Below are 24,947 nucleotides of genomic sequence, written 5' to 3' on the forward strand. Positions count from 1 at the left end.
CAAACAGAATGAAAAGCAGAAAAGATGAACACAATGATTTAAGTGGTGCCACAATGTGTGGAGGTCCACAGTGGAAGCTTTTATTAATGGCAGCAAGTATAGTAATACAGTGGAATACAATCTAGAAGCAAAGATACAAAGCATTCAAGAACTCACTTCTAAGCTTTTACAATATTATCCTTGTTGCTTATTATTATTAATTAAGATTCTTTCCCCTTCTATGTTGGATTTTGACTAGCTACCTCTTTACAAAATATCAAGCTAAATGAGATATCTCAAGCCTTTTTGCTTTTTTGCTTGGGGATGAAAAAGGAACAGACACAAGGGAAGCTTTGTTAATTCATTCACAAAGTTCAATTAATCTGTGGCCGAGAAGTTTGACCATTAACCTAGGAAGCGGATGGTTCAAAGTTGATAATATCTGCTAGTGGTGAGCTCATGCTAACTGCGAGGATGCTAGTCTAAAAAAGGGGTTGATTGTGAGATCTCATATCGATTGGAGAGGAGAACGAAGCACCGGGAGGTATGCTAGTGAAGACATTGGCCTCCAAAAGAGGCGAATTGTGAGATCCCACGTCGGGAGAGGGGAACGAAATGTAGAAACCTCTTTGTACCGCTGAGCTGTTCGATGATGAGAGAGATAGCTTTGAATGCGACACAACAAAGCAAGCAGCATTTTGTGATATCCCAACAGCCTTGTCTTCGCAACTCATTTTGTATGGTAAGTTTTGGACATTCCCTCAAGCCTTGAAGCAGACGATTCAGTATAAAAATAAACCATGTCCTAATTTAGTTCCCAACTTGAATAATTGCTAACGTCCTACCAGAATATATGTTTGTGTGTTTTTTAATTTAATTTTTATTTTTTGTGGACAATTTGTTCAAAAATTGTAACACAAAAAGTGGCATTTTTATTACATTTTTATTAATTTAGGAGCTAGCTAAGGTGAACCCACTCATAATGAGCAAGAGAGAGAGTGATTTGAGCACTGGATTCATTACCTCCAACCAACCAACCAACAAAAATTCACCTCTTTTGAGAAATAATTCATCACCCACCGAAAGCTCTTCTTCATCTCCAGTGATAAATATTTTAGTTATTACAAGGCTTTGTCATTATGGGTGCTTGTCTGGTTGAACATGAATATAGTTCCACAGTAAGTTTTTTTTTTTTTTTTTTGAAGTAAAATGATGGTAAAAGTAGAAATTTGAAAGGGTAAACATAAAGGCCCAGATATTGCTTTTTATAAATGTTGATTTTTTGGTTGATTAATTGCCAAAAGGAACCCCTTTTTCTAAAGTTGAATAGGATTATGATGAAACACCAAAACGCTGACCGGAAGATCCAATTTTCTGTACAACTAAATCTTGTGTGGCCTAACTGGCAGTGGAAAGCAAGAAGACGACCCCTATAAGGTCAATATGCCACGTGCACTTCACATGTGCCATGTTGCCATCCCATGACCTAAAACCTTTACAAAAATAATAAACTCATATTAATTGGGATATTTTGAGACAATATTAATTACCACTAGGGTAAAACTTACTAAAAACGAGGGAGGGAGATTTCATTTCTTTCCGGTATGAAACGGGTCGAACAATCTCTCCTTAATAGAGGCTGCCTCCTCTGGAGCCCTCGAACAACAGAGTATACTCTTTGTTCAATACTTGAGTCACTTATTAACGACATCTTCGAGACTGACAACATGACTCTGATACCATGTTAGGAATCACGAACTTTCAGAATAATATGATATTGTCCATGTCGAACGTAAACTCTCATGACTTTGCTTTTTACAATAGTATGATATTGTCCATGTCGAGCATAAATTCTCATGACTTTGCTTTTGGATTCTCCAAAAGCCGTCGTACCAATGAAGATAATTAGTGATGATTTTGTATAGAAAGTAGAAGAAATTTTGGTTGAAGTTGGAGGGGGAGGAAGGGTTTCAGAGAGGAGGAATGCAATGAAGAGAGGAGGTGGGAGTGGTGGTCGAAGCGCAGGTGGAGTCAGATTCAGAGGCAGTTTATTGTTGTTCACTGCCCCAAAAAGACCACCAAAAACCAGGCTTTGGCACTATAATACGTCATAATTACAAAGCGTGGCTCTCACACTTCCAACCCTAAATATATTCTTCTTCCACAACCCCATTACATAAACAATAGAGTGGAGATTCGCCTTTGAAAACTTGGAATGATGGCGGTTCGATTCAGGGGGGGCATTATGTCTGTTAAAGCTTAGAGAGTGGCATCAGAATTAAACCCCACGATCCAGAAATGGAACTCCAAACCCTTTTCTTTTCCTTTTTAAAAACCCCCTCTGGGGTTACCCTTTCAACGTAAACATTAAACTATTGCATCACAATAAAGTAAGAAGAGAAAAAAANGAAGCTTTGAGAGGAGTTTTATACACTGCAGCAGGAGTGCATGAACAGCCTAGCCGACAGTGCTTCTGATTTCCGATGTGGGATTCCTCTTGGTTGTGGACAGAATAAGCGAAAACACTGTCTTTGATTCAATTCATTGTTTAATACAAAAGTGTTAAAATCCGATGTGGGATTCCTCTGGGTTGGGGTCGTGCGCGATATCCATCGATGGCGGCTCACCTCCTCTCCTCTCCTCGGTGTTAATTTCATCATTAGTCGCATGCTGCCAAAACAGAAGCTCTTTTTCCTTTTCATAATTCAATCAAATTCGGCGCACCTCTCTCTTCCAGTTTTTATATTATTTTATTTATTTAAAATATTAAACTATTATATTTTTGTACCATTAATCTTTTCATATTATTGGCCATAGTTTAATCTAAAATTTGGAAACTTATCTTCCAAAAGGAAGAACTTTATAATAAAAAAATAAATAAATATGTTGCTTTTAATTTAAATTTATTATACCTCCAAAAAGATCCCACTTTTAATTTCACCTAAAAATTCATCGTATGAAAGGGATAAATCCTTTTTCTATATTTTTTTTTTTATAATCACAAGTGTCTATTATAAAATATTAATAATACTCCACGTCTATAATTCAATATCAATCTCATTCGAATATAATTTGGTTCTGCATATATATTTCAATTATCAATAGTATATGATCCTTCTTTCAAAGATATTCAAATATATGAAAAATATATTGTAACAACCCAAATTCACCGCTATTAGATATCGTCCTCTTAAGTTTTTAAAATACGTCTATTAAAGAAAGATTTTCGCACCTATATAAAAAATGTTTCGTTCTACTCCACGTGAAATCATATATGAAATATATATACTTATATATTTATGTATGAAATGATTAAAGTTAAAATTGTGGATCATTATTCCATAAGCTTTTTTTTCCCTCTCTCTCTCTCCATGGTGATGTGTGTAATTGAATGAGGTTGTCTTGTGAGGTTAAGAGAAGGAGAGTGGGGGAGAGACGAATGTGGGAGACAAGTTTAAAACATTTGAAAGCTACCAACAGTTGACACTACGTCTTTTTAGGTCTTCTCTGGGCCCTTCCTCCATTCCATTCCATTCCATTTCTGTATTTATATCTCCAAACCCTCCCTCCACTCTCTTCACAAACCCCATCTTCTTCCTTCTCTTAATCTCTCAATAGATTCTCTGAAATGGCCGATATTGGGAGCTCAGCTTCTGGGAGCACAATGTGGTGCTCCATTCCCGAGAAGCTTCAACTCCATGCCGCCATGCTGGCCTTGCAATTTGGCTACGCTGGCTTCCACGTTGTCTCAAGGGCTGCCCTCAATATGGGCATTAGTAAACTTGTGTTCCTTGTTTACAGGAACATCATTGCCTTTCTCCTCCTCCTTCCCTTTGCATATTTCCTCGAAAAGTATACTCCTTTTCTTTCCTTCTCATTATCCTCTTTATGCTTTCCTACACCAACTCATTATTTCATGTTCTTTTCAGGAAGGAACGCCCTCCCATTTCTCTCAATTTCCTCCTTCAATTCTTCCTTCTTGCCCTCGTTGGGTATGCCCCCACTTTTACCTATAAACCAACTAAAACAATATTATTTTTTTTTTTTTTCTATACTTTATTTTAATTTTTAATTTTGTGTCTAATAGAATCACCGCCAACCAAGGGTTCTACTTGCTAGGTTTGGAGCACACGTCGCCGACGTTTGCATCGGCTATACAAAACTCGGTTCCGGCCATTACATTTCTCATGGCAGCATTGCTCCGGCAAGACATCTATTTATGTATACACAATTTTTTTTAACACTAAGACGTGGAAAAAATTGAATTGATTTTTGGAGTTGTTTGTACGATTGCAGGATAGAACAAGTGCGACTAAACAGGAAAGATGGTATAGCGAAAGTGATGGGAACAATATGCTGTGTTGCTGGGGCCACAGTGATCACTCTCTACAAAGGTCCAACCATATACAGCCCTGATGCTTCGCTGCAAGCAGCCACCATCTCACCCATTTTTGCTTCACTTGGGGACGCAAACGGCAAAAGCTGGACCCTGGGCTGCATCTTCTTGATCGGCCATTGCTTGTCCTGGTCTGGATGGCTTGTTTTGCAGGCCCCTGTTTTGAAAAAATACCCTGCTCGTCTCTCTGTCACTTCTTATACATGTTTCTTTGGGATCATCCAATTTGTCTTTATCGCTGCCATTGCTGAGAGAGATTCTCAGGCTTGGCTTTTCCACTCCGGTGGCGAAATTTTCAGCGTTCTCTATGCAGTAAGTGGTATTCGGCTAATTAAGAGATTGATCGTTGTGTTTATAAATAATAATAATAAAAAAAAAAAAGTTCGGTAGAGCTTATGGTCAAAGTGGACCATATCCATTAATTTAAATTAATGGGTTAAATATACAGGGAGTGGTAGCTTCGGGAATTGCTTTCGCGGTGCAGATATGGTGCATTCAAAGAGGTGGCCCGGTGTTCGTGGCTGTTTATCAACCAGTTCAGACACTCGTAGTCGCTGTCATGGCTTCCTTCGCGTTGGGTGAAGAGTTCTTCTTGGGAGGGTAGGTCTCCTTTTTTTCAGTTACTTTATGAAAAAGTAAAGAAGGATGAAAATGATTGTTAATAATGTGAGCGTGATGAACAGGATCATCGGGGCAGTGCTGATCATCACCGGCTTATACTTCGTCCTATGGGGCAAAAGCGAAGAGAGAAAATTTGCACTTGAGAAGGCAGCCATACTCACCGCTTCAGACCACAGTAACAGCAGAGCCCCTGCCCACATCAAGCCCTCCATGACTCAGCCACTTCTCATCCACTCAACAAACGACAACGTTTGACTTCACCCACCTCAATGTTCCAACTCCATGTTTCCCACAGTCTTAAAAACCAAGCTTGTGTGTGTACTAAGATTTTCATCTTTCTTTTCTTTTGCCCATCTTTTGTTGACTTTTTTTTTTTTTAAAACTATTATTTTTCTCAATGGCTTTTGTTAATTAGAGATGGGTTTGGGGGAAAAGTAAAAGGGATGAACTTTGTCTTCATCAATGTCACTTTGAGCTAATATTTGCTGTTCTTCGTTTCCTGTTCCTAATATCTTAGTTTATGTTTTTGATTTACAAAACTCCAAACGACGTCGTGGCCGACAATTTAGAACATGATATAATGAAGGTGATTAGTTTAATAATGAGTGGTATATCTTTTAAGCAACACAATAAGTAGCGATGGTAGATGGGTGTGTATTCCCTTTTGTGAATGGATCTTCTTTTTAGCCAAAATTTCACTTTTCCATGTGTAGGAAGGTATACTTTTGATCGGCTTTATAGGTTTTTGGGGAAAAGGGAAAAAGGAGAAGAAAAAGAACCGGCCGTGCTCTCCTGAATTGTTGCTGTCTCTCTAGTGGAAATGTTGTTGTTTGAAAAGATATTGAAAGCATGGGGTTTAGATTAATGATATAATATAATAGCCAGAGAGGGAGGAATTAAAGTAACTTTGTAATGCAAGTTGGGGTCAGGCCATCATTTCATGACACTAGATTGGACGAGAGAGTTGGTGGAACAAGGATATCAAACCTCAATAACACTCTAGTATTACCTAACTCCTTTCTTTCTTACCAAAGATACCACATTATTAAGCAGGTATTGTATGAGAACACGATACACCAACAACTCTCAATTTAGAACAATATACGACTAGACTTAGAAGACTAGGATGCACGAGATATGGTCTTTCTCCCAACCTAGGATCTATGGGAAAGAAGATCCCACATTAATTGGAGAGAATGACGAGGGACAGCGAGAATGCTGGGCGTCAAAGAGGAGATGGATTGTGAGATCCCACATCGGTTGGAGAGAAGAACGAAACATTTTTTACAAGGGTATGGAAAGCATTCTTTACAATGGTGTAAAAATCTGTCCCTAGCAAACACGTTTTAAAAACTTTGAAGAGAAGCCAAAAAAGAACAATATCTGCTAGCAATAGGCTAAGGTACAATAGGCTAAGGTACAGACCTTTCCAGTAGTATGATATTGTCTACATTAAGCATAAGTTCTCATAATTTTTTTTTTGTTTCTCCAAAAGGTCTTATTAGCCCCTTAATTTGTCAGCGTGGGATGCCTCTCCCAACAATCCACGACCATGTAGTAATATCATAACAGCTTACTGAGTACACAGTTAAGTAGATAGGATGTTTGAAAGGGCTATCATAGAAGGCTTATACTAATTCAAAATTGGTATCTTTTTTAGAAAGTATTTGTGGAGACAAGGATTTGGATGTTTGGGGGAGTCACTTTTTGAATAATTGCAAACAATGCATCAAAAACCACTTTAATTTGTTGAAAAAAGCAAGCCAAGTACATGTAAAAAGAGACTCATGCAAAAGCACTCCAATTCAAAGCTATAGAGAGAGTGGATATGCTGAAATATCAAGATAAAAGTGGATCTGAATGGCAAATAATAATAAGAATAATACACATAATCTTCCCTAATTGCTACCCGAATTGAACCATAAAATGAAATTTCTCATCGACACAGTAAATTGAGTCTTGGAAATATATATATATATATACACATAAAAAGCTTACCAAGGGCTGAAGCACATCATAGATCCACAAGCAGCTGCCTTCAAAAATGATAATATCCAAAGTCAAATCAAGTGCATCATTCTCACTGAGCACCAAGAAATTGAGTGTATTACGAGGGAGGGTAAATGGTATCTGACTTTAGTTAACCACCCGAATTCATCGCACTCCATCGGAATCTCTGCACTTCCTCAACGCTGCTCGAATCTCTTTCAACATTAAACTTATATTCATACCTTTCCTGCAAATGGTACATTGGAGAGGATAATGAAGATTTGAATGGTAAATATTGAGAACAAAAATGTTAATTTTTCAGGACAGATCGAGGGTGAGGGGGAAGAATGAAAATGTTGCACAAAACCAACACCGTCTCCTACTTAAAAGCTAACGTTTTAAGATGGCTATGAACGACATGAGACCGAACATGACGTTTTAGCATTTTAGTTTTAAGTTTCAACCACTGTCCATAAAACTCAGAACAGGGATTCATTCACAATATCTTATATTAAAGTTTCAAAGCCAAAGAAAAAAAGTCTAGACAAGTTAAGAGTAGAACTTACAGAACACTGACGCCTACGACAGAAAGAGGGCGGGGATAGTCTTCAATCTCTCTATCCCGATGACCTGCAACTGGAATTTCCGAAGGAGTTGCAAGATCGCCTTCTGGAAGTGACGATTCTACACTGTTTTCAGACCCCACTTGCTCAGGATAAAGATCATCCCTTCCAATTCTCAATATTTCCTCAGTTATGGATGGAAGCCTGTCCCTGGCCTGAAAAGGGTAATTTAACATTTACAGTGTTGCTTTCAAAGTTAATTTCCAATAGAAACAGCAGTAATTTTTCTATTCCTTTTTTTTTTTCATGGACAAAGTAAAAGTGAAGAAGATCATGAAAGCACAAACCTCAGGAAGGTCAATCTTATTTAGCACCACAACATACGGCCTTTCAAGGTAATTAGGATTGTACATCCGCAATTCCTGTATAACTCACAAAGAAATACATGACTCTAATTCAATATGATTAACCAACCAACAACACTAATTGATAACAATAGGAGAATATACAATAAGATGTTGCGATCATGAGGAGACCGAAGAATGAACCAAAAAGTATCGATAAGAACATGGACAGAAGGACAGCAGGACAGCAGGGCAATTTTCAAAACAAAACAAAGATGAAAGCTTACTTCTCTCACAGTCCTATAGTCATTGACAGGGCTCTCAGCAGCTGCATCGACGACATGAACCAACAGCCGGGTCCTTCTCAGATGTCTCAGGAAGTTACGTCCAAGACCCTAAAGAACATAATAGATTGGAAAGTCAAAGCTTCCAAACAAAATTTGTTTAAGAGAAAAAAAACAACATTATGCAATACCTTACCCAAATGAGCACCTTCTATAAGACCTGGTAAATCTGCTAAAGTGGCTTCAGATTGATACATTCCTGCTCCTAAACTGGGATCCCCACCAAGGCGTCCAAGGTTCGGAATTAAAGTAGTGAAAGGATAGTCTGCAATATCGGGTTTTGCAAGAGTAATGGCTGCCAGAAGTGTTGATTTTCCAGCATTGGGAAGTCCCTATAACAACAAAAGCAGAAAAACGTTTGTAGTTAGATAAAAACAATTGTAAAAAGTAGTTCAAAATCATGACTCAGAACTCCACAAATGGTTCGAACCGCCCTTTCATTTCTGATAGTAGCCATTGAAGATAAAGGGTAAGAGTTGGGATGTATTTACTGGAGAAATTACAGAGGTATGTGACCTGCAGAAAGATAGAAAATAGGGGTAAAATAAAATAAACTGGATGTACTCACAACCAGACCGACATCGGCAACTACCCGAAGAATCAACTCCAAGCTGACCTCTTCCCCAGGTTGACCAAATACCAGAACCTAAAAATAAAGTATTTCTGATTAATGTGTCAAACCTATGAAGAGCAGTTTGCAATTGGAAATATCATTGCACCTTTTAACTAATTCTCATGCGAAATTCTTGTTTCTATCTCAAGGAAGGAATTCATTGATAGCTCACATGAATTAATACAAATATAAATGTTCATAACCTTCACCTTATCACTTTCATCTCTCATCACATTGGAGGTCAGAGACATCAACTTTCTCCTTCTACTCTCTGGCGTATCTATCAGGCTTATCTGCAAAAAAATTATACTAAACCTTTTGTAAAAAAATTAATCTCGGTTTAGTAAAAAGTAAACAAAGAAGAAACGTTCATCATACTCATACCCCTCCTTGTCCTCCTCTAGCAACAAGAATCTCATCACCTGGGTGGACCAGATCAGCCAACAATTTCCCTCTTTTACGTTTTATAACAGTACCTATAGCATAAAAACCCATGTATGATCATTACACCAGCAGGCAGAGTAAGATAACAGTGGCAAGGTTGAAAGTGTAATAGATTTCTTAACTAGACCCAATCATGAAGCTCGCAGAAGAAGTAAGTGAAAAATAAGATCCTAAGTATTTCAAGAACTCATTCCATCCATCCCATCTCAATTTAGATTGATTAGCAAGTTTGTACCCAAATCGATACATTATACAGACCTATAGGAACAGGAATGCGCAGAGTTGGGGCAGCAAATCCATTGTGCAATTGGGAGGTCAAAACGCCCATTGCATCAACATTGCCACCACGTTTTGCATTATACCGGCTCTTGGTGTGGAATTCCAGCAGTGAGTCTTTCCCCTCATCGGCATAAATTACCACATCTCCACCACGGCCACCCATGGGAAGAATTAGAGACCCATCAAAGTCCCTTTTATACAAACTTTTCTTCTTCACCTTCTCCTTCTCCTTCCCATGTTTTCCTTGGGACTTGCCTGTTTGTTGGTTGGGCATACTAAGAACTGTACCATGTCCTCCATCTCCTGAACGAACTGTTATGATAGCCTGATCAAAATACTTATGAGGTTCTTTTGTTAACGTAGCTGGGTTAGCGGAAGAGTCCACCACCCTAGCTAATTTGCACTTAATCGAGCTGTAGCTCAAATACCCAGACAAACTTCTGTTTCGGTAACGCCTATGGATAACAAAATTAATGAGTTATTTTCAAACAAACATAGAAGCTTGTATAAGAAATGGAAAAGCAGATGTCGTGTATGTGTATAAAGAACTAAACGCTGCCACTACAATTGAAGAACAGAAATATGACAAGAGCTCACGCGAAGAAAATTCATTGAGCAGAAATTGAGGTTAACAGAGAGAAGAACCACACCTCTTTGGGAAGACGCTAAAGGAGAAGCTCCTGTCATGAAGAACAAACGAGGAAGACGACGGAGGAGAAACAATTGACAACATTATCCCGAAAAACGGAAATGTTTCAGAGTTGGGAGTTGGGATCTTCTGCAGAATCACGAACAAGTTAGGGAAGCTTGCCGCCAATGAGCCCATGACGTAACTGGACACTTGACATTCTGCTTGATTCAATTTTCCACGTTTATGAAAAAGGCCCAATAATTTTATTTGAGCCCAAATATCTAAGCCCAATTTCTACTCGATTTTGAACCAAAGGTGACCTAGAAAGAGAGAGAGAGAATAATAACGTATTTTAAATAAACCAAAAATTCAGATTAATTTACTCATTTAGGACGAAGGACAAAATGAATCCTCATTTATTTTGTGACAAAATTTAAATTCGGATAAAGAAGAGAAGGAGATCTTAAAGCATTATCACAATTAATCTTCTGCAAAGTTCTCCAATTAATCGTAAAGCATAATTATCATGATTAGGATTAATACTCTAATCATCCATGAGATAATTTGTGCTTAATTATTGTGATTAATAATTCATAATTATCGTGATTTATAATTTTAACTATTCTTGAAAATTAATTCCACCCTTAGATGTATTAACACCTAAGTTAAAACTCACCCTTTCACAATCAATTTCATATACTTTCCATGAGACGATTCTTCTTTGAATCTATAAAGTATTCGATAAAAAAGTAAGTCATATTCTTGAAGTCCCAAGAAGGGTCTAAGCCTATCTTATGACAACAAATTAAAGTTTCTCCCATGTTCCTCCGTGCCCAAACCGGACTATGACTGAGCCAATATCTCGATACACATAAATTTTGGGGAAAAAAAAAAACAAAAGAAAAAACCAAGCAGCAAAATTAGAGACAGCATGTACAATCACAATACAAGGCATTAGAACAACTAGGTCACCAAAGTGAAAGGAAACAAGCTTTTGCTCAGGGGACCTGGATGACTCAGTTTACGGCCTACACGGCACCTAAAGCATACAAAGAGAAGACCAAACTTCCATACCACAGCTGTGGGTGGCAACAAGATCAGAAGCTGGATGCATCTCGTTGCTGTGAGCCAGAACGAACTCTTTGAATTAGCTCTTCAGAAAATCCCTCAAAGAAAATGATTGAAGCCCATCCTGCAAATCCAGAAAGATTAGTTACCCACATGTCTCTTAAGTCTTAACATGGAATTCTGTTGAGTAATAATCATTTATAAAACATCTAGTAATTGAAACAAGAAGCTAATAACCTTAAGAGAACCAAGTCTAAATTTCAGAAATAATTCGAAAGCATCAATTGTCCAGGCAAAAGACATGATCTTTGACTAAAATTACTTGTCTGGCACAATTAGCATCAGTGAAAAGCATACTACAAATAAACCAAATCAATATAGTCAACCGGACCATCTGTTGCACATTACTGAAACAGATGGCACATTGAAACAATTGATAATAAATACACACATGTTAAGACATGCACACACGCACATACATGCATACACAAACCAGAACATAAATTTACAACGTGCAGATTACCGTGCCTAGCTCTTGGCTTAAGGAGTGTCTAACTACAGTCGCCTGCTTGATCAGCCTTTCCATTGCTGTATAGCTCGGCAAATTTCCATGCGCTAATATCGACCCAGACACAGGAATACAGAGTAGAACACACAATATAGGAGATTAGATTAAAATCTGTATTGCACCTCCCTTGTAGCATTATGGAAAATGTCAAATAAAGCCACGAAATGAAAGTTGGAACAAACCAAGAATTGCTCGATTTAGACTTTCTGCTACTCTTTGCCGATAATCCACGCTAAGAAGATGAAACATTGGAGATTTCTCTGGTTCTTCATAAGCAAGGAGGGCCATAAAATCCTACAATGGCACAATGATTAGTATTTCAAGCTTTTCTACATATTTACGTAAGCTGGTTCAGCCTGCTGAACAAAGAAATGATGGGGAAAAAAAGATAAAATGAAATGCCAGAAAAGATAAGAGGATATCCTAAGTCAGGATACAGCTACGCACTTCAAGTTTTTCCACATATTTATGCAACTTCCCAAAAGGGGCAAGCTTGATCTGAGCAAATTCCAGGGCCATTGTGCTGTCATGTAAACAAACAAGAATGAGGATAAAACATTATAACCTGTTATACAGAATGCCCCATCAAGAATCAGGAAATGGGTAATGAGGTTAAGATAAGATACGTAAATGATGGCGGGGGGCTCACCATTTCCTAGAGCATACAAGTTCAACAAAATGAAGGCTTAAAAGATCAAAATGCAGGTCCTCATTATTCTCAAGTAAACCCTGTGCTAACTCTTCTGTTAACTCAATGGCTTTAAGTGCATTCCCTTCTACTGCAAAATCATAAATTCCTGAAAACACAAAAAGTTACCATCGGATTCAAAAGTTTTAGATCAAATTTTGAGGAAATATAAAATCAGATTTAGTGTTCAACAAACAAATTTGAAGTTACGCTAAGCTCAAAGATTATAAATTTTAAATGCATATCATTAAGATTGTTTGAGGGAAATCAGTATCCAAGCTGAGTTGCATTGCAGTGAATTTATTTCTAAACTCAAGGCCACTTAAGACAGTGGAAATAGATCATCGTTCCTTACAAGAGATTTCTAAGATAAGTCATCAGGAGTTATACCAGAAGAGTATATCTATAAACAGGAAACGACCAAATCAATATCATTCAGATGTAAATTTATATTTGTGCAGCAAGAAACAGTCAGAATTCCCAAATAACAAGAGAGGAAAATTTCACCAACTTTTTCTTTTTTCCATGTGAACAAGATAATCCGTGTGCTGCTTAAGCCCAGTACAATTAGCGAACGACTCTGCAGTTTCTTTATAACAGTTATGAACAAGGTACGATAGAACAATGTTCTGAATATCACCATCATTGATAGCCTGTCATAAAATGTGAGAAAAATGTTCTTAGAATGCACAACAAGTAAATAAGATTAACAATAATCAAACTGGTCAGAACCATTGTGGTAACAAATATCAATTTCTTATTCACTTATAACAAAGTTTCAGAGGGTGATCGCACAAGAAAAAATGAACTTAGAAATTAAATATTATTCTACATCCAAAGGGAACCAGACAAGGAAATTTCTCACTTAGAAGCAAACAACCTTGTGCCATCTGAGCTCAATAGCAATTCATGAAATGTCTATCCAATTGCATACTCGTCACCACATAAACAAGTAACCAGTAGATTACTAAAGCGTCGGACACTAACGCAATCAGAAAATGATTGTCCGATATCCGATGCCAGACACTAGTTTCTTTAAACAAGCAAATAAATATTAACAAGAATAGAAGTGAACAACGAACTGCAATTTCAATTGTTTCACTAGTCCTCGTTTGAAGTGATAGAGCAATACCGTTAGAAAAATGTATTTGTGATAGCAAGTGAAAGAAAGTCAAGGGTCCAACTAAAACTTCACAAATTGACCAAGAAACAAAGTAACAGAGCAATGGCGATGAAACAGCCCAAAAATGAGCAAGTGCTTCACTAATCTGAAGAGAATAAGCAATGAAGTTCGATGAGTTCTGTATCAGAAATTGAGAGGAAAAAGAACTCACGATGAGGTCGTAGAGAGGAGGATCGACGTCCATGATTACCCGTCGGCCGGCGAGAAATGGAGCAGTTGAGTGATTGAAAGGCTATGTTAACAGAGCGGTGGAGGAGGAGAGGACCACGATTTGTGAGTCGCCGTTGCGAAGAGGAGGAAGATTTTCCATGGACTTCGATCTCTCTAATCGGCCCCCTTCGTCTTGGACTTCCGCGCTACGAAAATGAAAATGATCCGACTCCGTATCGGAATTTTTTGCAGCCCTATATTCAGTTTTTTTAACCGCGAGTTTTGTTCACGCGCCCCGGCAAAATCTTCCGGATAAGATAGACGACAGACGTTACAGCGTCGACCATTTTTTTAAATTTTATTTTTACCTCAACCAATTAACTTTCGTTTCACCCAAAACGTTTACAAATTATTTTTAAAAAAACCAAGTAGAGATTATTCATCATTCTTTTAGAAAATAATTTAATAATCCAAATACATAAAGAATCTATTTATCTCAGCCAATAAAATTAATTTATGAATACTAAATATTGAACTCAAATAAATTTAAACACAAAAAAACGTAAGCAATCTTGTTAATAAGTTGTAAAGTTTTTAATTCTTACTTCGATAATGTTATATGTGAAAAAATAAAAAACATTCTTCTATAGTCACATATTTTTGTCCTAACTAATTTTACAGTCACATGAAAATTGGGCTTGAAACATTTGGGTAATAATCTAGATCGTTGAAATGGAATAACAGGTCCCAATTTCAACTTTTGCCTAATATTTTAACGATTTTCTACTTCAATAGTATATTGAAGCATGTAAATATCCCGTATATAAATAATTTAGTCTTCAAAATCCCAATTGGACCAAGATCTGCAGAATTGGGGATGGACCAGGCCCATCAATTTAACGGGCCAAGCCCAGGTAGTTTAACGCTCCGATACCATCAAATCCAAAGTTCGTCGGCCTTTCAGTAATACAATACAGAAAAACCAGTAGATGAACCTTTATGCTCCTTTATTATTAAAACTGCATCACATATAAAATCAGCATATTTGCTCAATTTTAATTGTTATACTTGAAGAGAGAAATGCCACATACCATTGAATTCAAATAATAAGCTTAAACTGCAGCAAGAAAGAGGGAGAATTGCACGAGGCCACTGCTCAACTGAAGGAAAAAACTTGAAAACAGGGAGAGGCAAGAGTGTCCCAGAAGAATTGATACCTGACTTGCTCAGGTGAGCTCATTTACAGGGTCCAGGTCCATCGTTTGACTCATAAAATTCATCAAGATTCACATCTAAGTGCATTTGGATGGCTCACTATGCGGGATCTTTAACACAAGTAAACAGTTTTACGAGCATAAAATCTGAAATTTCCAGCATGAAGAACTCAAGCAAAGCAGTAGACCAAGCAAAATGCACATCCAAACAGTGAGGAAATTAGAAAAGGAAACATTATAAATAATCAACTCTGAGTTCATAATATGTTCTTGCTTGAAGCTGCTTATTTGGGCATGACCAAAAATGAACAGAACAGACCACATGATTATAAACCAGATAGCTGTATCGTCCCAAACCATCAAGAAAATGATATGGTGCAACCTTTGGGGCTTTCAAGGAAGGCATGGTGAAGCCAGATGATCAAAGATCCTCACCATCCACTCATCCCTTTCCTGAACGACCTCCATAGATAATAGTCTAATCCAAGCAGAAAGCACATTCCAAATTCAAGTTCTTCGTGAGCTTTCTTCAAATAATTCACCTAAACCCTTAAGATCATGTGCAATTTCTATATCGAGTATGTAAACATTGGTATACCAGATGAAGCGAATTCAATTATATATCAAAATTTACAGCTTTAATATCATCCGTCCCTCGTATAAAATACGGGTAAAGGCAAGCAAAAATTAAGCATTACCTCCAATTTGCTTCCTTGTGCTTCAACAATCTAGCTTAATCACTCTCCAATCTCCATAGATAGTTCTCAGACTTGCATTCTAACTGTTAGACGGGAACACATCTTTAACAGCAGAAGCGGCGGTCAAGTAATTAAGAGTGTTTTTCAATGTCTCTTTCTCCCGTTTCAGCCTCGCCGCCGTATCCTCCAATTCGAGCAGCGCCTGCTGCTCTCTAGGCGCACCTTCAAACGTGCTTCCGACGAAGAACGAGAAAGGAGTTGGGAATAAATTCCTTCTCAAATCCTGAACCTCTTTCTCCGGCTTACCACTCAACCGGTTCGACAATCGAATCACGTCCTTCATGTATGACTCTACCTCGTTCGCCAACGCATCCAAATCCTCTTCTCCACGGTCGGACGGCCGGTCCTCGAGCCATGTAACTTCGGCGACGAGATAAGGTTTCGTCCGAACAAGATTGGTGACTCGAAACCGCTCTTGGCCCTTACAGATAAGGAAGAATCGGTCGTCAACGAGTCGCTCGTGTTTGACGACCTCACCAACGCATCCAACATCCGTTGTACCAGAAACTGCATCGGTGTAAATTACTCCAAAGCGAAGATCAGTCTGAAGCAGAGTGTGCATCATCATCCGGTAGCGAAACTCGAAGATCTGCAGAGGAAGAATAGCGCCGGGGAAGAGAACGAGAGAAAGGGGAAATAGCGGAAGCTCAACGACATCGCCGGATTTGGGAGAGCCGGTGTGATGTTTTTCCGGGAAAGATGAAGCAGAACACTTGAGCGTATTGGGCTTGTGGCAGCGGTGGCGAAAGGCGGCAGCAGAAGAGAAGAATCTAGGGCTAAGGGTTAAGGTAGAAGAAATTGTGTTGGGATTTAAAATTGGATTATGGGATAGAGACGAAGAGGAAGAGGAAGGAATGAGCTGAGGAAGAGCCATTGAAGCACTGCCAGTGTTCCCAAGTGTTTAGATAAACCAAAGCAAATTGTTTGCTTGCTTGTCGAGAGCCTGCGTGCTGAGCTCTCTGCCTCACAAAAATCAAACTCCCCCAGAAACTAAAAATATTTACTCCCAATTTCCATCGGTACCATTTTCATTGGGCTCATCTAGGCCCAGTATTCGTTGATAAGCCCATACCAAGCCCATAATACATATTTGGAGGCCCAACAACTTTGGGCTACGTGTGAATGCCTAAAGATCGGATGGTGCGAATGATATGCTTACATCGTTTCGCACCGCGGTGCGAAGTAAAACCGCAAAATCTGAATCTTTGATGCTTCTTCTCCTTTCATCTTAGTTGTGTTTGGTCTGTCGAACGCACTTCCGTCGTCGGGCGTTTCAAGAATTTTGTTGTCGGAGCTCTCGATGCTTTCCCAATGGTTCGATTCCATATGCACCGCAAATGAGGCTTCCCTATTGCTCGTTCATTTCCATGTCTTCTTTTACTTCTACCGCTTTAAATTGAGCCATTTAGGTTTGTATTTGTTCAGTTCTCTCGTTGGACGACCAACTTACAGATACGAGCAGTTTCAATTTACAATTCTCTTTGATTTTGTGTTTTAAGATAGAACATGGCGGAAAACAGCGGAGTGATTACGTGCCATACCGTTGGATCATGGAAGCAGCAGCTCCTCAAAGGAAAACAATCCAATAAACTGGTACTGCTTGATTCTAAATCTATTAGTTTCTTCATGTGTTCTTCCTCTTCTTAAACAATTTCAATTCTACAGATTGTCGTGGACTTCACTGCCGCATGGTGCGGTCCGTGCCGTGCCATCGCTCCAGTTTTTGCAGAGTTGGCTAAGAAGATGAGTAATGTTATATTCTTGAAGGTCGATGTTGATAAATTGAATGTAAGTTGATTCAAGCCCTGCCCTGCAGAGATTTTCCCTTGTTTCATGTTCTTGAAGAATCGGTAGGTGGTGGCCAGGTTTGTCGGTGCAAGAAAAGATGCATTGCAGAAGATTGTTTTACAGCATGCCTAATGGGAAGTCTATGTTGAGGAGATATCATCATCTGTTCTTTGGATTTCATTTGAAGAGAAAGGTGCCACCTTTCCCCAGTTGGTAATAAATGGATGCTTTTGGTTAGCACACCTTTAAATACATTGATCGCTCAGCTCAAAAAGAGCAATATCTGCTGGCGGTGAGTTTGAGCCGTTACAAATAGTATCAGAACCAGACACCAGGTGGTGTGCCAGTGAGGGCATTGAACCCCAAAGGGAGTGGACACTGGGCGATGTGCCAGTGAGGACGTTGAACCCCAAAGAGAGTGGATGAGCCGTTACAAATAGTATCAGAACCAGACACCAGGTGGTGTGCCAGTGAGGGCATTGAACCCCAAAGGGAGTGGACACTGGGCGATGTGCCAGTGAGGACGTTGAACCCCAAAGAGAGTGGATGAGCCGTTACAAATAGTATCAGAACCAGACACCAGGTGGTGTGCCAGTGAGGGCATTGAACCCCAAAGGGAGTGGACACTGGGCGATGTGCCAGTGAGGACGTTGAACCCCAAAGAGAGTGGATGAGCCGTTACAAATAGTATCAGAACCAGACACCAGGTGGTGTGCCAGTGAGGGCATTGAACCCCAAAGGGAGTGGACACTGGGCGATGTGCCAGTGAGGACGTTGAACCCCAAAGGGAGGGGACACTGGATGATGTGCCAGTGAGGAAATTGAGCCATGGTTCAGCCAGTGAGGAAATTGAGCCATGGTTGAAATTGAACCAGTGGGCATGGGCAGGTACATCTTACCCATGGTTGAAATGAGGGGAGACTCTTAAGGGGGAATTCATCCAAATGAATGAATCTGAACGACTAATACACACTCTTTATAACTTAAACTCATCCCATCTGATTAATAAAAAGGCCAAGGGAATAGGGACTTTTGGGGCAAATGGCTATCATGATCTTTCAAGAAAACAATGTAATGAGCTCGAACCTTCCCATTTACAGGGCTTATGAGTTCCTCTAATGGTAATAACTTACACATGCCTATCATATATAAATTAATATGCAATGCAACATATGATCAATGAAACTAATCTTCAATCAGTAAGTTAAATCACCTTGGCTTCACAACATAGAACAGCATGCTGGTGAGGAGCAAGGATGCTGGCTGTTGAACTTTTCTCACGAACCGCGTCCTTTGATATCGGCTATGGCACAGTCGACCTCAACTAATAACTGTTTCAATTCATTAGGACATGGGTCTACTCCAAAGTTGTCTCTGGTTGCTGACACCAAACAACTCTCCTGCCCAATGCATTTCTGTAGAAATATTTCAAATTATGAGTGTTAGTCTTCAAGTATCCTTCAAAACTTTATATGATAGAAGCTATGAACGGACCTTCTGTAATATGGCATGAGAATCTGGTGCATGGCAAGTTCCCTTTTGGTAACTTCCGCAAGTTCCAGAAGGAGTTCCAAAACTTGCAAATTTTATGGCTGATATGACCTGCCCTGGATTACATTGCAGGTGAAACGAATCTGGTTCCTCGTTGCTTTCAATGATGTAACTTTCATTTCTCACATGGTGTTCAACTGCCTCACCACAAACACCAGTCACAGACCTCCTCAAAAGTGATATTTTGGACGCATCGCCACCAAGTTCTTCAAACAACACTAATACATTATTGGTTGGTTTTAACCAGGATCGAGGAATGTGATACCTGGATGAACATATAAGAAATGAAAGGAATCAGCTATAACCGTATGAAGAATAGAATTTGATTCTGCTATTTAGTGTTACCATCGTTGGGTTGGCTGCCCACAACCATGTTCGCATTTGGAAGGTCTGTATGTCCCAGCATAACTACACCTACTGCAGCCACCCTTTGCATAAGCCATCCAATATCTTCCAATACTCTGTCCATTAATCCATGCTTGGCCCTTGCCCATGCTTCTCAAGTTCAAAGCCAATGGCTCATTCCCTCCTGGCGCATTGAAATTAGCCTGCAACTTCCAACTAAATTATAAAACTTCCTCATTTGAGTCACTAATTCAGTTTGGATTTTACCTTGTACCAAGTCAATGGTCGCTGAGCTTGTGAAGAAAGAGAACCTTTTATCCAATCCACAGACGCAGCTTCGGTTGGAGAGACCAAATTCATTGCCTCTCCTTGTAAGCCTACCTGTTGCCAGTCAAGGATATTAGACTGAATCAATCGAAAGGGGAACCCTGCCCATCCCATTGATTCATATGTGAGTCATTTTACCTGGTAACTCCATTTCTGCCATGTCAAATCCTTCTTTCCCTCATTAAGCCCACTTATCGAAATCGGACCGAGGATACCCATTTGCCATGTCTCAAAATGCATCCCAACATTCTAACAACAGAATGCAAATCAGCAATAATATAGTTATGGCAAAGTCAAGTTGTACTTTCTGCTTATATGCTTGGTTTAAAGCTTAAAAGTGGATATATGGGGAAGGAGTCAACCGGTAAGCCGACTGTGACGCTGAGTAGAGCAATTTTGTTCATCCCAGCATGTAAGTTGATAGGGCCAGTAAATGTAAATTCTCGACGTTCCCTACTTCCATAAGCCGAGCCTGTAATTTATGTACTAATGACATAAATTCGATCATCACGTTGAAGACGAAATCTAAGGGATTGAAGGCATACCTGAGAACTGTCCATTGATAAAAACATGGAGAGCATGGCCAGCTGATCGCACAGTTAAAGTGGGCTTCTGTCCTCCTCCAACAAATGCTTCTGATGAACTGATGCCAACACTAGAATACAATGCAAATTTTATTGTCAATGAGTGTTCTATATGTGTTTTCTAATTAGGACAACAGGGTTGTGCAATATGGTGTATAGCTGTATAGCTGTGAGATCCCACCTCAGTTGGGGAGGAGAACGAAATATTCTTTCTAAGGGTGTGAAAACCTCTCCCTAATAGACGTGGTTTAAAATCCTTAAAAGAGAAGCTCGAAAAGAAAAGCACAAAGAGGACAATATCTGCTAACGGTGGGCTTGGACCGTTACCCTAGTCCGGTTACAAATTGAAATTTTTGGATCAAGTTTCTATTCGATCTATGTCGATAAGCAAACTTTTATGTAGTACTATAAACCAGCTAGCTGAAGATACCATATAATTCCAGGCTCACCTTGTCATGTACCAAAGATAGTCACTGGCATCTCTAGTGACATTTATCTGCTCCAAGAGGCCGGCAACAGTCATTCTTGAATTCTCTCCTAGGGAAGATGTATCTTCATTATAAGTTTCCCATGACAACTTGGAAATTGTTGGCAACATTTGGGTTCGTGCAATATGAACTCCAACCTTGATGAGCACAGAACAATCTGAATTAAAACATAGGAGAATAAAATGCACAAGAAAACATGTCCTAAATTTCAAGATTGAATATATACCTTTGCAGTATTGAACACAACACGCTTACAATCGGGAAGGATGCTTATTGACCAAGGAGGCAAAATGTGATGCATGTTGTTGAACACCACTCTAGCTGCAGAACTTGAATGGTAATTTGCAAGAAAAGCAGCACAACTTCCAGGTCCCGAAGAGAAAACGTGAGCCTGGGGAATTACTTAGTTGAGCTCAGAAACATCATCACAATTTTGAGAAGGAAGTCATTGAATAAACAAAGGCCAACCTGCTGATAGGATCCTAGTGAGGTAACTGTAGGATCTGAAGTAACTAAAGCATGTTCACATAACTTAATGGCCCTATGGAGGTTCTTCAGATGCCCATATTTTGGTTGCCTGATCATGCCTAAAGTAAATAGTAATTAAGTAGTTAGCTTTGCCTGCCAGTAACAGAAATAGAACTGCAGATCATTTTCTTTCAGGGATAATTCCAAGCAATATATTTGAAGTGTCGGAGACGGAATGATTATATATGTGAATCCCACATCGGTTGGAGAGGAGGATGAAGCACTCTTTATAAAAGTGTAGAAACCTCTCTCTAGAAGACGAATTTTAAAAATCTTGAGAGGAAGCCCGAAAGGGAAAGCCCAAAAAAGACAATATCGGTTAGTGGTGGGCTTGTGCTGTTACAAATGATAATAGAGCTAGACACTTGACAATGTGCTAGTAAGGAGGTTGAGCCCTAAAGGGGATAGACACAAGGCGGTATACCAGCAAGGACATTGGGCCCCGAAGAGGAGTGGATTGGGGGGCCCACATCGATTGGAGAAGAAAACAAATGACAGCTAGGAAGTTGGGCCCAAAGAGGGTGGATAGTGAGATCCCACATCGATTGGGAAGGAGAACGAAACACCCTATATAAATGTGTGGAAACCTCTACTTAACCGACACATTTTTAAAATGTTGAAGGGAAGCTTGAAAGAAAAGATCTAAAGAGGACTAATATTGTTTGTGATGAGATAGATATGTTGAGCCTTCTCACCATATTCATCGAGTGGAGCATCGTAGTCATAACTAGCTGTAATGAATGGGCCTCCAGCAGTGCGTCCAAAGTTGGTTCCACCATGATACTTTCATTAATCAAAACAAAGTGGATTCAGTTTTATGTCAGGCATATCAAGTTCATAAAAACAGCGAAGTGAGTGAAACAAGCTAACCAACCATGTAATAGTTAAAAAATGAACCACCCTTTTGTATGAAGCGAGCAACTGCAAATGCCAAATCTTGGACAGGTCTACCATAAACTGGGCCACCAAACTCTGTAAACCTTTCATTACAGGGAGGATAGAAGGATCAGAGTAATAATCCCATTGGTAGATTGAATATACAGAGGATTGCTAAGTAAGATGTGTACCAGCCACTCCAAGCCTCTGTCCATAATGTAGGCTTGTAAGGCTTATTAGGGGAGAAGTAATCACAATAAAAACCATTGCATGAATTTATCTGTGACCAAAAAATGGAGAATTTATAACCAGAAATTTCCATTGATGTTTAAAGATTGATATATTTCTGCGCCAGTAAACAAAAAAAGATGGCTTGCCACAGGATCAGGAGCATCATCTTCCTTGCACATCACCCAAGGCACTCCTGTGTTCAGTCCAACAGCCATCTTTGCCGCCCAATTAATGTATGCATGACCAGCAGCTCCAAGCGCTCTACCTTCCGGCCCATACTCGTTTTCAATCTAACAAAACAAAATTGAAATGAAAATTTTTAGTCTTTAGAAATGAACAACGGTATCCATAGCATTGATTGTAACGTTGCCATATGGAGATATCACATAAGCTTCTAAACCTTTACCTGTGAAAGGATAATGGGGCCACCTTGTGAGGCAAATAGCTTTTCGTTCTTCATCATTAGTACAATTTTCTGGGTGAACCCTTGCATTGCCATCTGGAGAGCAATAAACCAGAAAAACTACTGACTGTAAACTTCAGTAGTTGAAAGAATCAGGTAATAATAAATGGAGAAAACTAACCTTGAAAGGCTCATTATCAGTTCTAAAGCTGATTCCAGGTACATATTTTAACCAAACGGGAAATCCACTGTACAATAAAACATAAACGAAAATAGTCAAATATAATCAATAATAAACACTATGTCAGAGTCATTTACCACGAAGAGAAATAACAAAGCTGCATCTGATTTCAAGAATTTACTTCAAAAACTGGCAGTAACAATCAATGGGGGAAGTTTTTGTGTACCCAAAATTCCACTCTGCACAAACATAAGGTCCTATGCGGAGATGAACATGAAGGCCCACTCTCTGTACCGTCTTTATGAAACGTACCAGATCGTACCTCCCCTCGAAATCATACTGAAACAAGTGATAGCTAACAAATTAATCTCAAAATTAACCGAAGTTTGGGTGAACAAATGAGTTCTGAGAAAGTACATTGCCAGGAGAAGGTTCGTGAACATTCCAGAAGACGTAGGTATCGATTACATCCAATCCCCCGTCCTTCGCCTTCTGAATGAGATCCTCCCACACCTACCAGAGCCAAATCGTAGAAACAGAGTAGCAACTGTGAGTCACACTCTTAAACGATTGCACAATGAATTCAAGAATACAAGAGATACGTACTTCAGGTGTGCTTCTTGTGTAGTGAATGGAACCGGAAATGAGAATCCGCCTTTGGCCATTGATGAGAATGGCCTTCTTGTCATAAGCCACGCTGCAATGTATGGATCGAAAGCCAGCCAATGCGGCCATGAAAATGAAGAGCAGCAAGCTGTAAACCGAGAGAGCTTCCATGGATTTGATTTACTCTTCAACCGAGAGAGCAGCAAGCTGTAAGCCTGAAGTGAACGTTCCACCAAATGATCAGACTCACAAAAGGTACGGGTATGTTGTGTTTAAATGATAATTATGAGCAGTAGCATTATCAGTTGGTTTGTAAATATGAGCTTCTTCAATATGAAATCAAGTTAGTTTAAAAAAGTATTATTATTATATTTCACATGTCGTATGGTGATTGACTTTGCATATCACATTCAAAAATGGGATGATCACATATATAAATTTTAATTTTTGCATTTTAAGCATATGAAATGAAATGATTTGTAATTAACGATAATGATTCCAAAGCCTAATTAATGGGATCAAACTTTATTTTAAAAATAATAATTTGAACCAAACCAAATAATTATGGGCTGGTGGCCATGTGCCTTGCTAAAATTTAGACGCAGGATTATAGAATTTGAAACGGCGTGGAATCGAAGCTAGAATTCAATGAGTTCCTTCGACATTAGTTCGTGTTTTGAGACCAAATTGCTTGCTTGGACTGCAAACAAGAAATGTACGGTCGACGCCGTTCTTACGCCGTTTGTTTCTCTTTGTTTTTCATGTCCATGTGTGTTGCCGTTGGGAACTTGGAGTTGGCGCATTGGGAATTACCGTCCCTCGCTAGATTTCCGTTCCGTTTACGTCGGGCAGTTCTTTTATTTATTTTTTAATTATCTAATCATTAATTATTTTGTTAACATTAACCTAAAATATTTGTATTTTTTTATACCAAAATATTAATAATATTGATTAATAGCTATTTTAATATTAAATAAACAAAATTCAAATATATGATCATAAAATTGAAATACTTATAAAAAAAATTATTAGATGGGTATTTTTCTTCTTTTTAAAGATAATCATGCATGATTTCACTTTTTTTTTAACTCATGGAATAGTTTCATAACATTAATTAACATTTTTTTTTATGAATTTGCTGGAAAAATAAAATGTTTATCGGTTATTAATATATGTGTTGGAATTAATGAAATTTCAATTAATATTA

The 24,947-nt window shown here is 38.8% G+C and overlaps 5 protein-coding genes and 1 pseudogene across 5 annotated transcripts; 2 read left to right on the forward strand and 4 right to left on the reverse strand.

Annotated features, from left to right (window-relative positions):
- Window positions 1–3,560: 3,560 nt before the first annotated feature.
- On the forward strand, window positions 3,561–5,500 carry LOC111796689 (protein WALLS ARE THIN 1-like). Its single transcript, XM_023679426.1, has 6 exons — window positions 3,561–3,831; window positions 3,909–3,971; window positions 4,067–4,183; window positions 4,276–4,687; window positions 4,824–4,975; window positions 5,059–5,500. Exons 1-6 carry the CDS (start codon window positions 3,608–3,610, stop codon window positions 5,249–5,251), a joined length of 1,161 nt encoding a protein of 386 aa, XP_023535194.1. The 5' UTR covers window positions 3,561–3,607; the 3' UTR covers window positions 5,252–5,500.
- Window positions 5,501–6,819: 1,319 nt separating this feature from the next.
- On the reverse strand, window positions 6,820–10,373 carry LOC111797687 (probable GTP-binding protein OBGC2). The gene is made up of 10 exons (XM_023680784.1): window positions 10,223–10,373; window positions 9,552–10,027; window positions 9,234–9,325; window positions 9,059–9,142; window positions 8,805–8,882; window positions 8,368–8,568; window positions 8,180–8,287; window positions 7,896–7,970; window positions 7,552–7,763; window positions 6,820–7,232 (listed from the first exon to the last, which is right to left on the reverse strand). The coding sequence occupies exons 1-10, from the start codon at window positions 10,303–10,305 to the stop codon at window positions 7,151–7,153; spliced, it is 1,491 nt and encodes a 496-aa protein (XP_023536552.1). The 5' UTR covers window positions 10,306–10,373; the 3' UTR covers window positions 6,820–7,150.
- A 552-nt stretch (window positions 10,374–10,925) lies between these two features.
- Window positions 10,926–14,101, reverse strand: LOC111796562 (glucose-induced degradation protein 8 homolog). The gene is made up of 7 exons (XM_023679235.1): window positions 13,862–14,101; window positions 13,039–13,180; window positions 12,489–12,636; window positions 12,287–12,362; window positions 12,022–12,133; window positions 11,795–11,886; window positions 10,926–11,395 (listed from the first exon to the last, which is right to left on the reverse strand). The coding sequence occupies exons 1-7, from the start codon at window positions 13,892–13,894 to the stop codon at window positions 11,351–11,353; spliced, it is 648 nt and encodes a 215-aa protein (XP_023535003.1). The 5' UTR covers window positions 13,895–14,101; the 3' UTR covers window positions 10,926–11,350.
- Window positions 14,102–15,669: 1,568 nt separating this feature from the next.
- Window positions 15,670–16,804, reverse strand: LOC111796541 (lon protease 2-like). Its single transcript, XM_023679204.1, has one exon. It carries the CDS (start codon window positions 16,704–16,706, stop codon window positions 15,852–15,854), a length of 855 nt encoding a protein of 284 aa, XP_023534972.1. The 5' UTR covers window positions 16,707–16,804; the 3' UTR covers window positions 15,670–15,851.
- A 270-nt stretch (window positions 16,805–17,074) lies between these two features.
- On the forward strand, window positions 17,075–17,856 carry LOC111797602 (annotated as a pseudogene).
- A 767-nt stretch (window positions 17,857–18,623) lies between these two features.
- LOC111797312 (beta-galactosidase 5-like) lies at window positions 18,624–23,989 on the reverse strand. The gene is made up of 19 exons (XM_023680291.1): window positions 23,741–23,989; window positions 23,552–23,647; window positions 23,361–23,473; window positions 23,135–23,201; window positions 22,957–23,049; window positions 22,697–22,840; window positions 22,511–22,599; window positions 22,318–22,423; window positions 22,139–22,226; window positions 21,384–21,502; window positions 21,142–21,306; window positions 20,877–21,052; window positions 20,389–20,498; window positions 20,206–20,315; window positions 19,982–20,092; window positions 19,784–19,897; window positions 19,517–19,719; window positions 19,115–19,436; window positions 18,624–19,035 (listed from the first exon to the last, which is right to left on the reverse strand). The coding sequence occupies exons 1-19, from the start codon at window positions 23,909–23,911 to the stop codon at window positions 18,898–18,900; spliced, it is 2,535 nt and encodes an 844-aa protein (XP_023536059.1). The 5' UTR covers window positions 23,912–23,989; the 3' UTR covers window positions 18,624–18,897.
- Between the last annotated feature and the right edge of the window lie 958 nt (window positions 23,990–24,947).

The sequence above is a fragment of the Cucurbita pepo genome, chromosome LG06, assembly GCF_002806865.2.
Source record: "Cucurbita pepo subsp. pepo cultivar mu-cu-16 chromosome LG06, ASM280686v2, whole genome shotgun sequence".
NCBI lineage: Eukaryota > Viridiplantae > Streptophyta > Magnoliopsida > Cucurbitales > Cucurbitaceae > Cucurbita > Cucurbita pepo.

Excerpts from the sequence above, each read along its gene's own strand:
- LOC111797312 (XM_023680291.1), bottom strand. The coding sequence starts at position 23,911 with ATGGAAGCTCTCTCGGTTTACAGCTTGCTGCTCTTCATTTTCATGGCC. Across the intron at positions 22,841-22,956 it reads GCCCCATTATCCTTTCACAG|ATTGAAAACGAGTATGGGCC; the intron begins GTAAAGGTTTAG and ends TTGTTTTGTTAG. Across the intron at positions 19,898-19,981 it reads GGCAGAAATGGAGTTACCAG|GTAGGCTTACAAGGAGAGGC; the intron begins GTAAAATGACTC and ends GACTGGCAACAG.
- LOC111797687 (XM_023680784.1), bottom strand. The coding sequence starts at position 10,305 with ATGTTGTCAATTGTTTCTCCTCCGTCGTCTTCCTCGTTTGTTCTTCAT. Across the intron at positions 9,326-9,551 it reads GCGCATTCCTGTTCCTATAG|GTACTGTTATAAAACGTAAA; the intron begins GTCTGTATAATG and ends TTTATGCTATAG. Across the intron at positions 8,883-9,058 it reads TGAGAGATGAAAGTGATAAG|GTTCTGGTATTTGGTCAACC; the intron begins GTGAAGGTTATG and ends CTTTATTTTTAG.
- LOC111796541 (XM_023679204.1), bottom strand. The coding sequence starts at position 16,706 with ATGGCTCTTCCTCAGCTCATTCCTTCCTCTTCCTCTTCGTCTCTATCC.
- LOC111796562 (XM_023679235.1), bottom strand. The coding sequence starts at position 13,894 with ATGGACGTCGATCCTCCTCTCTACGACCTCATC. Across the intron at positions 12,134-12,286 it reads AATATGTGGAAAAACTTGAA|GATTTTATGGCCCTCCTTGC; the intron begins GTGCGTAGCTGT and ends GTGCCATTGTAG. Across the intron at positions 11,396-11,794 it reads TAAGCCAAGAGCTAGGCACG|GATGGGCTTCAATCATTTTC; the intron begins GTAATCTGCACG and ends CTGGATTTGCAG.
- LOC111796689 (XM_023679426.1), top strand. The coding sequence starts at position 3,608 with ATGGCCGATATTGGGAGCTCAGCTTCTGGGAGCACAATGTGGTGCTCC. Across the intron at positions 3,972-4,066 it reads TTCCTTCTTGCCCTCGTTGG|AATCACCGCCAACCAAGGGT; the intron begins GTATGCCCCCAC and ends TGTGTCTAATAG. Across the intron at positions 4,184-4,275 it reads CTCATGGCAGCATTGCTCCG|GATAGAACAAGTGCGACTAA; the intron begins GCAAGACATCTA and ends GTACGATTGCAG.